The sequence below is a fragment of the Poecilia formosa genome, unplaced genomic scaffold (genome assembly GCF_000485575.1).
Source record: "Poecilia formosa unplaced genomic scaffold, Poecilia_formosa-5.1.2 Scaffold188, whole genome shotgun sequence".
NCBI lineage: Eukaryota > Metazoa > Chordata > Actinopteri > Cyprinodontiformes > Poeciliidae > Poecilia > Poecilia formosa.
In genome coordinates, this window is record NW_006800127.1 from 127,802 (window position 1) to 138,841 (window position 11,040).

At 38.6% G+C, this 11,040-nt stretch overlaps 1 protein-coding gene across 1 annotated transcript in view; it reads right to left on the minus strand.

Annotated features, from left to right (window-relative positions):
• Nucleotides 1-3,425: 3,425 nt before the first annotated feature.
• golga7bb (golgin A7 family, member Bb) overlaps nucleotides 3,426-11,040 on the minus strand; it is a 12,477-nt gene continuing 4,862 nt past the window's right edge. Inside the window, exons 2-5 of the mRNA XM_007566169.2 lie at nucleotides 10,259-10,384; nucleotides 9,768-9,920; nucleotides 6,170-6,271; nucleotides 3,426-4,799 (exon numbers count right to left, since the gene is read on the minus strand). Of these exons, the coding sequence (XP_007566231.1) occupies nucleotides 4,716-4,799; nucleotides 6,170-6,271; nucleotides 9,768-9,920; nucleotides 10,259-10,384 (465 nt within the window). The 3' untranslated portion in view covers nucleotides 3,426-4,715. The remainder of the gene's footprint in view (nucleotides 4,800-6,169; nucleotides 6,272-9,767; nucleotides 9,921-10,258; nucleotides 10,385-11,040) is intronic.

Genomic DNA, 11,040 nt, shown 5'->3' on the forward strand with positions numbered 1-11,040 from the left:
TTTGAGTCTTGAACATTAATTTAACCATAAAGTTAGAGCTGAAAGGACCACAGTTATGCATATTTATGACTTTCCAACCCACCAAACATAAAGTTTGCATTCTTGTTTCCTTTGGGATTGGGACAGTGGCAATTTTTACAGCTTTTGCCCCAACTGATCACAAGCCTAGTCAAAGGTAACTAAGATACATGGATGGAAAAGAGATGTTTTTTTTTTCTTTTATTGAACACATTAACAACAGACCTTTTGTGATATAACTTGGTTTCCCTTCCAAGATTTTCTGAGAAACATCTGAAATATCAGTTTCTAAAACTAACAAGAGTCAGAAATTGTATCAATCTTCTAAGCAAAATGAATTTTATTTTAATACTGACAACAATCGATCATTTTTTCACTGGCTTCATCAAACACTTTATAGACAGTAAGAGCATCTCTGGATTGGATGTATAATCAACTTTTATAAAATGTACATGACAATATTTTAGTGAACTCATTAGTAACCAAATATTAACACACAAACAACATTAATATATAACTTTTGGCAGCACGTTGCAATATTTGTTTTAAGAGGGATTTTATTTGTCTTGTCCTCTGCTTCCATGTTTACACACCATGCAGCATAAAACATCAGTGCAGAACAAGGAGTCTCCGCAGAAGCAAAACATCTCAGCACCAATACTGCACACATCATGTTAGATATTTTCAGGAATATATCAAAGTTACTGCCCAATATTTATTTTCTTACAGAACATCGAGCTTTTGATATGTTCTTATTACTGATTGTGTACAACCCAATGAAGGTGTGTCACACTTAAATGCAGTACAAGATAAATAAAGTGCCATTAGGTTACATTATTAAATGAGTTCCCCATCATTGTTTGGCCCTCACAGAATAGAAACTATGGATTTCTTTAAAAATGGTGGTCTTTTTTTTTATATTTTAAGTTAATCCTAATCACATTTTATTTAGAAATCACATTTTATGAATGGCTGTCTTGTTTGCAAATTTAAGATTGATTATACACTAGTGACTTTTTCACTTCTTAATCTCTATACTTTGGACAAGAATGTTATTAAATATGTGAAAAAAAACAACAAAAAAACAACAACTTTGAGACCAATTGGAAGCAGAACCTTTTGTGGAAGATTTTCATACATCAGTAGACTAATATCAAAAAGAAAACTGATAGGTTGATAGATTTTTTTTTTGTCAGACTCATGATTCTCCAACTCTAATCCCCAGGAACCACTGACATGCTACTTTAAGATGAATCCCTGTTTCTAAACATCCAAATAAAATGAATTGCTCAATACTAGGCCTATGTAAAGCTTAATCACAGGCTGAGGAGTTGCAGTCAGAGACTCCATTGTAGCTTGTGCAACCAGCTGAGTAACATGGCCATCACCATGTTGCTCATTTAAGACCTTTTAAAATTGGCCTGTTAAAAGTTTTCCCTGAGAATCATTATCATCAACTCGTTATTACTATCAACTTCGTTAGCTACAGTATCAAAACTCAACAGATTTACAGACAAATCAATAACGACTCGCAAATGACACAATCCGACATCTTTGTCTGCATTTAGCTGCTCCTTTTCTTAATGACCATAGGAAACAAATTACTAACATCTAGTGAAATGGGATTATTGTATCACATATCCAATATCTTCTATTCACAAATGCATACAATCAAAGCTACAAAGTCATACCTGCACAGACTGTTTATACTCATTTTAATATACATTGTCCAATAAGCTCCTTCATGTGCCTTTTGGCAGTGGTAAGTCGCTTTTAAATTGGTCAGTCCGTCAGCACCAGGTTGGATATCCATTCCACCAGTATGAAACATGAAGGCATCAAAAAATGAAAGCACAGGAGGCTAAATCCAAGCACATCTAAACTCTCGTGGTTTAGATCAGTTATCCAAGGGTTAAATGATGTGAAACTATTCACAGAAATAAATCAAAACACTTAAAACGCAGATCTGCAGTGGTCAGTTTACCGTCAAACATTCAGTAACAAAAGATAACAGCATCAGCTGCTGCAGTAACACTAAAAAAACAACAACAACATGATAAACATAGACAAACAAAATGGATGTTATGTTGATACTCTGTCAATATTTGCAACATTATGGTCACACTTGATGATGCTACGCAACTATGATTGATGGTTTTCCATATGAGAGGCAGTTTAAGATAATGATGTCCTTAAAACTGTGTTGCAGCTAAATTTTAAGTTTTATTAAGTCAATGAAAGTTTAGAATTGACCTACACTGTCCAAATGAGGTCGTTCTAAAGTGAGCACTGACTTTTCACATTAGAAATCTGCTAATTTGAAAACAAAATGTATCCTTTAAAATTACAGGGAGAATCACGAAAGTTATCCACGTAATGCAATTTTGTGCTCTAGAAAGTAGAATTGCATTATTTTTAAAATACTGGCAGTTATGAGATTTCAAGGGTGTGATAATCTTGGTCTTACACAAAAATAATAAAAAAAAATGTAAAGCATGATGTATTTAGCTTTAAAAAAAAAACCCACAAACTTAATATTGCTCCTAGTGTTGCTTGAAAAATTTTATATTTTCAGAGAACTGTTATTTATATGGCCTTATTTGTCTTTGATGAATATACTTAAGCAATAATTTCAAATTACACTACTAAATTAAAATTAGTTCACAAATAAATATTGTCCTTAATGAGCAAAACATTGTACATTTCCATTATTCTGTTCTTTAAATAACAACATATACATCAGACTTATTTGCTGGTTAAAATGACAGACTTTGCTCATGTAGAAGTTGCTGCTGTCATTAACAATAGTAGTTTTACTTTGGAGCCTTGGGATAACAAGTCATAGATCCCCTGTAGTTTCATCTTTGGCAAGAACAAAGATGGTGCCATCCACTATAGCACATTTTATACTAACATATATAACAGTAATGTGGGGCAAGATGGACCCGAAGCTTAAAGCTTGTGTTTCAAGTCATGACTGACATGTTTTTCGGGACCAAAAGTATTTTCTGACAGGTGGTTCCTTCTTTTTTTCTTTCTTTCTTTCTTTCTTTCTTGTAAGCCAGAGAAAAGTGAAGTAGCCATTTTTCACTCGGCAGCATGCATCGAAAGGTGGAAGAGGGGAATCACGGCGTTACTTTATGCTGCAAACAGATGGGGAAAACTGGTTACTCCAGCATTTTAACTCATTCGAAAGTCTTTAAACTGTAGGAAAGCCACAGCAGAAAGATTGTACAATTTTTAAACCATTAGCCAACTATCTAAGAACATTATTAAAAAAAAATAAAAAAATCTATTTTATCTAAATTTGAAACCCTACAATGGACAGAACTGTTTTTTTCTACATTTCTTCTTCTCTGAGTGCGTCAGTTGGATGCAGTGCATTCCAAGACGTTTTATGCTTGGCCTTTTTTTGTTGTGTTTGAATTATTAACACAATCTGCATCTACATAACAGCCGTGAACACAGGCTAAATAAGGTTTAGTTCTTTAACTCTGTGTGGGCCCGTTCTCCTGCGAGCTCCAGCCCTCAAACAGGAACACATTTCTCGGCTTAATGACTGCAGAGTCTCCAGCTTCACTGATAACAGCCCACTCTCTTTCAGCTTTCGTAGGAAGCCAGTAAGTATGTTTAGGGAAAAGGGTTTGTGACAGTGTTAAGATCTGCAAGCTTTCATCTCACACTAGACTGCAAGTGTATTCAAAATCATAAACACTCCCAGACATCAAAACTATTATCCAGAGAGAAAGCAAAAAGAAAAAAAAAAATGTCCAAACCTCTGAATATGTTCTGATATTTCCTGGCTTTTTCATATCCAAACTCTAGAATAATCTCAGTGTGGGCAGGAAAGCATAAGCACATGCTGCACACGTATGTGTCTCATTGTTATATACTACATGTGCACACATGTCCCCTTCACTGCATATGCTGTATGTCTAATGCTTGGGCATGGTATGTGAATATGTCTGCATATATGGCCTGCAGCTGCGATGCAGGTCACATAATCCACTCTGATGAACAAGAAAGATAAATAAATCACACTGTTCTTAGTTTGACATTTATGCCAAATACCTCTGAACAAAGCCTTTGGGCTTTGGTAAGCCCAATTTGCCACCATTCAAAGCGACTTGACCTCAACTACCTGAAACAAATGCAAGAACATCGTGTCTCCTGGGACGCAGTAAAGTTATCCTCATTTTAGATGCTGGTGCTGCTGCAAAGGCTTTTGAATACCCTGACTAAAAAAATGAGCACAGAATAATAATGACAGTGAAATGATACTAGTCATGCACTGATGACAGGCCTAAACTCATGTAAGCCTGCAGACAAAGCTAGGACATAAAACAGACATGACGGAATGGAACAGAAATGATTCACTTCTTTGCAAAAGTAAAAGTTTTATCCTCTTAGATGCTGGATTTTGCATTTAGTCACAAAGCTGATATGTGGGTTTTGTTTGACTTAGGTTGATTATTTTAAGTAGCCACAGCTTTTATACAAGCCAGATCCTTCTCCAATGGTGATTAGTCGAAGGTCTCAACAGGGAGAGCGTGTGAATCTTGTGGATCACCTCCTTGGATTTCTCATCTCTCTGCTCGTCTTTAGAACCTGGTGCTCTCATGTTTCAACATGCGGATGTTGGTGAGTGTCCCGCTGCCTCTGTGGTGGTACCCGTAAGCCTGGTGCTGCTCCTCCAGTCACCGTGCAGTGCTGCACGATGACATGCTGCTGCTGGGGCTCGAGCCGCTTGAGCCCCGGTCCTCAAACACGCTGATCTCCAGCTGGGGACACAATGAGCGTCAAGGATCATACAGATAAAGAAAAACATACAAAGAGAGGAGCACGAAAAGGGATGTCCTATAGCAATATCGATCTGTAATCCCCAAGAACAGCTATGGATATTGCCATGTCAAAGCTTTCTGCGCAATGGCAGTGGCGCTTTACCTGTGAGGTTCCTACTTTCCTGCAACTGTTTATCAGTCTTAAACTGGGGACACACTGCATGTTTTATTTCATTTTATTTTTACCACTGTTACCCCCGATTCCCAGTTGAGGAAAATCTGAATCAGCCTCCATCTTGCTGACGTTAGTCATCAGGGAAAGTTGGCACAAAATTCTGCCATTGTGAGACAAGGTGAGGACCGGAGTCCGTAAACGTGTGAGGGGAACAAACCGACCTAGATCGCAGTTGAACAAACATGTTTGAATTTTTTTTGAGGCTGTTCTTGATACAATCGGGTTAGTGTGAACTGATCACCGACCCAGCTGGAAATGCGTGTTGCCTGCAGTCAGTGAACAGCATAGACCGGGTTTGTAGTTCAGCCATCCAAGGAAAGATTAAAGTAAAGCCAATGCTGCTCTGCAAGGAAAAGAGGCAGTCGAGGTTGTTCAGGCATGTGATCCGAATGAAAGCAGGATGCTTCCCACTGTAAGGAGTGTATTTCCTTTCTGGTCTGTGAAAGTGTCTGGATCCCTAAGAAAGAGCTTAGGTATGTCACTGTGGCAAGGGAGTAGAAGAATTGATGGAGAAATTAAACGTTACGGGATTCACTTACTGTAAAATGGTCTTCAACATTTATTTGTAGTTTAAGGACTGCACCAGCTACATTGGTTAAACTTTGCTCTTTGACTTTTAGTCTCATTTTTCAGAAAGTCATTCTACGGCAAGCTTGTGTGATGGTCTGTTGGGCGCATTTTCCTTTCTCCTGTTGCCTGTTCTGGGGTCAGTCAGGAAGACAATAAAAAAAACCCAGCGGTACCATGAACCGCACAGAAAACTGTCAATATAAAACAGTAAAACTGCTTGGCTCATTTGAAAAAATAAGACTTTCCATGACGTTTGCCTGCTCATTTTGTTAGCTTCTTGGCTTTTAGTAAGTTTCTGCTTTCACAATTTCCTTTTAGCAAACCTCTTCAAAGCAGCTATGTGTTAGATTTATTCCTGGAAACAAGGAGATGTCGAACAGATAAAATGGAGAACTAGAATTCAAAATGTACAAATTAAATGATGCTTTCCTTATGTCCAGGTATCCATCTCTAGCAACTGTTTTGGTAACAGCCAGTCTCTCCAATTGCCAGTCTACAATCTAGACCATTATACCCTTTTGTTTGTTGTTCTCAGAGAGTGTAGCAGCAGCAGAATGAAGGATACAACCCTCATTCCTCTCTCTATGGGGTCTGTGAGCAGCAGACCTCTCGGAGCGTAGATCTTCTCATTCTGCTCCTGAATGTAGCCTGATATCTTCTTCAAGACCTGAAATAAAAGTTGGTTGAAGAGGTTTTAGAGGAGGACTGACATACATCTGGTTTTAATCCAGATTTCATTAGAAACATCAAAAGTTCATTGGATGCAAAAGCTAAACGCACAGTTTTACAGAAGACAATCTAAACAGCTGCACTAACTGGGGGCTAATACCTGCATATTAGTTTTTAAAGGGTACTTTATGTAACATGTAATGGCCATGGATAGTCGAGAGATCAACCATGAGACTGGATTTAGCCATTTAATCTCCAGCTATGTTTTGTCTCAAGTTGAAAATATGAAAATGGAAGAAATTAGTTCATCTCGTAGCAAATGCATATCCTTGAGTCTTTTATTCCAGAGAATTGTAACGCAAACTTAAAATAATTGCATTATAGTTCAAGTATATCAGTATGTTTTTAGCATATTCCTCACCACTCACGTAAAGCATGGCTGTAAATTGAATTGCTAAAACTGAGGAGCTCTTTTCTCTTTCTGAAAATCTCCATCTTGAAGCCATGGCTCCAAATGGAACAGATGACTCTCTCAGGCCAAATGTTATGCCTTGGCTAACCATCAGGGCAAACTTTCTAAAAAGTAAAGTGGCTGGTTTATTTACATTGTATTGGCAATGAACCCACCCATTAGTTTTGCAGCAACTGTGCAATAACCACAAAGCAGTGGGGAGGAAACTGTGCACTTCAGGCTATGCCTCGACATACACATTCAAACTGGCATGTCTGTACACAAAACAACAGCTGTGAATAACCTTTGTAGTCTGTGTTTGTTGCTGATAGGTTGCTCCAAAGAATTGAACAGTCATGCTAAATGAACAGATATAAACTAAAGGCTTGATTAGAACAGCTCCTCAGAAGTACATCAGACATGCCTGTGTGGGTCCCAGCAATGTGGGCATGCCATGCAACTCTAAAATACAGTCTAATTATGTCAGATGCACTTCATTCGACTCAGCCTTAGGATCACTGCTATAAGAATAACAAAGTCAGCAAATCTTTTTTTTTATTTTTCTAAATACCACTTTTCTAAACATTCAGCTGTTTACAGGCTTCAATAAGCAGATCTGAGACTCCACTTGACTTGAAAATGTGATCAGTGCTGTCTTTTGATACGGGGGGGAACACGGATCATTGTTGAGTTCGGATTTAACAGACAAACACAAACACAACATAGAAAACATGTCATCTGTATTTTATGTCATCTTCTCATGCATAATCAATGGGAAATGACTTTTGGTGCTACTGACGGGTGCACTGCGTTTTATCCTGCCTTACAATCTGAAAATATTTTTCCACCTTTTGATTGGTTTGGAGACATCATACTAAAAAATCAGCTACTTTTCTGGCATGGGCTCAAAGTGTTGGCAGGTTTCTTTCTCTGGTTGTCATCGCCCTAATCTTTTGTCCACTCTACAGAATCTCATCGAAATTGAAGTCAGGATTCTAGCTGCGCTGATCCAAAATGTTGATTTTACTTCCAGTCAAAAGAAGCATGTTGGTAAAATAAAGGTTACTTTAAGAAGAGAAGTTTAAATGGTGAATGGTAAATGAGTTTGTACTTGTATAGCGCCTTATCAAGTCCAGAGAACCCCAGAGCTGCAGGCACTCACCCGTTCACACTCTAGTAGTAGAAACTAAACAAGATAACATTATAAACTGGAAACAAACAATGGCGTAAACTGAACTGAATATCTTAAAAGGCAAATAAATAAATAAAATAAAAAAAATGACAAAAACTGTTTCAGTGTTTCAAGGGAAAAAGCCAATCATACACCTAGTAAAGCCAGGGAACAGCTCAACCCTCTTTACTTTCAAAATTTGACATTTACGTATCCTTATTATATCTGTGTCACTGCTACGCTGGCATGATTGTGTCAGCTGCTCTGGGAAGACTACACACACACTACACAGAAGTAGTCCTCCTCTTTAAAGTTACACGTAGAGGCTCCTTTGTGTTTTTCGTACAAACTCTGAACTTCTATCGTGGCAAATCTGCTGCTGCATTTCAGCCATGTTATTGTCAGCAACGAAGAAAAGAAACAGGAGATGCACAATGAAGAGTCTGTGTGAGGGACTTTTTCACGCTTGTTCCGACATGCAGGGAACAATCAGTGCCTTCTGAGAGTCCGCTGAGAAGATCGGGAAAACCACGGTTGTGTGGCACACGTGAATATGCACACTCAGCTTCAACCTGGGTGGGTATATTTTATCGTCGTCAGTCATAGAGGTATTCATAAAGTTTAAACAGGTAAATAAACAACTCTCATGTGGAGCCCGATAGCATCTGCGCCGCTCAATGGAGCGGTTCCACCTGACAGGAAGATGAAAGGCGAGTCAGACCAGGCCATTTCTGCATGGCTTCAACGTAGCAATAAACCTGCTTTGTGGGCACTCGGTCAATCTCCCAGTGCCCGGCGCAGCTTTGATAAAAGCAATGTTTACAAAATGCAACAAGACGAGGGAGATGAATGTTGTGCGAGACAGCGATCAGAACAGAAAGACATGCTGGAACTTCACGCCACTCCAATCTCATCTGACGCATTGGCAAGTTCACAGAAAACGACAAAGAGGATTAATCAAGCTCACTGTGCCTGTGTGTGCGATTGCAGTATGCATGCGTGTGTGTTCTTGTTCCATCTCAGCGACTAACAAACGGCAATACAGTCATGAACAGGTTGAGCCACCTGTCCTTTCTGAAGATGGACATCTTGCCTGTGCTCAGTAAAACTGTTTTACAGATGACGTGCCATGCTTTACCCGGTGCCACTCATGCGTGGCCTTCAGAACAGGATGTGAGAAGTGGTGGAAGGTTTTAAAGACCTGATTTTATCTCCTGGGTTCTGCCTGTTTCCCACTGGAGCGAGTTTAACAAAAAAAAAACAAAAAAAACTACTGGGTTTGAGAAAGCAGCCAAAACAGAACCAAATGTCTTTTTCTGTCTGTTTTTAAAACATTAACTTCTAAATTGCTAAACCAATCAGCATTTTTATAAGACTTACGAGTTTAATGCTACACAAATTCAGTTACGTGCAGATTCTTAAAGTTTTATCTTTAACCTTATAAAATTGAGCATGGTACAACAAACTGTTGATTACTATCACCTTTCCAATTAGATGACACTGGGTCAGAACTTAAATATTTTCATATTACTCTACCACAAATCTCAACTTTTTTTAAACATCTACATCATAAACATCATTAGTGTTGTTGAAAGCCTCTTCCCATTTTTCACAACCGCTTCAAGCTACCAGGCGACAGACACAGGGCCTCCATTGCTGTCCAATACTTAATAAATGTCAGGTCTGGCACCATTTCTGAAAACATTGCATTTTGACAAAATTATTGATGTCAGTCTCTTGCCGTGCATGTAGGTTTTAAGATTTTAAGATTGTTAATAATACACATTTTACAGATAAGAAAGAAGTTTAAATCTTTTGTCTTTTCACGGGAATATCTCAAGTCATCAGGTGAGGACATTTTCGACTTCTTACCTTCTCATAGCGTGTCTCCATGCAGAGGAAGACGATGTATGCTGTTGCACAAGCCAGGCATCCTTCCAGGTATGACTGACCGCCAACTTTCTCAGCCTCCACATAATAAGAGTTCAGGGTCTTTACTGTCTGCTCAAGCAGAGCTCTCTCTATCTAATAAACACAAACAAGGAGAGAAAGTAACGAGTGGTATAGATAAGGCAGACTGGGAACACGAGTATATGTAGCTCTCCCACAACAACATAAACAAGCTGAGCACCTATTGAGAAACATGTTGAACATGCCTGCTGCATTTTACTCAAGCCAACATTAAACTTTTTGATGAGAATTATCACACTCTTCAAGCTTGTATAATCTGAAGTAGAAAAAAAAAAGCATGGGCAGAAAAGCAGATTAGCTCAATAGGCATATTTGCTTGTTACACTAAAAGGACTTAATTTTAAGCTGCAACATGTTGCAGTTGTTTCACAATGCTCTGTTGTTGTTCTCACCCTGTTGTCGAGCTCTGCGGGGAACTTGGTCTGGAATCGGCACACGGTTCCTTCGCTGTAGTCTCGTTGTATGAACACCTTTGTTACCAGCGATGCAGTGTGCTGCATGTCCTGGAGGTTGTGAAACTTAGAAGATGCACAGCAGCGGGGGAGAAAAAAGGATGTGTTTCTTCAGATTTAAGGCCAATCGAATTCACAAACAGTTCATCATAGACATGAATGTCATAATAGTTTAGGGGTTTTTACTGACACATTTTTAACTGTTCTATTTCCAGCATGGAGTGACTAAAGAAACACATACAACCTAAGTGGTTCTTAAAAACAAAAACCGAGTAGACATATTTGAGTTTATTTTGAATTGTTTCCAACTCCTCAATGGGCAAAACTTAAGACATGCAGATTCAAATACACGCCAACCAATATTTGTGGGAATGTCAATGGTGGCAACTTGAGTCCTGACTGCATTCTTTTCAGTCACAAGGCCTATTCTAGAGGGATATGTGACCATTCTACATAGCAGAATTGCTATACTTCATTTAAAGAACTTTGTTTCTTGGTCCAGACCCGGTTTTTATGCAGAGTCAACAAATTCAATGGTGTTAAGGATGTTGAGGGGGCCCATTCAGGAATCTTAATGAGCTCGTGTTTAACTGCTTTTGATGTGTTTAGGATTATCATCCAGCTGGAACAACCAATGGAGTCCAAGTTTACCCATTCTGACCCAAACTGTCACTCTCAGATGAAAGGAACTTGGTTAAAATGTTCAGGAACAACCCAGAAAC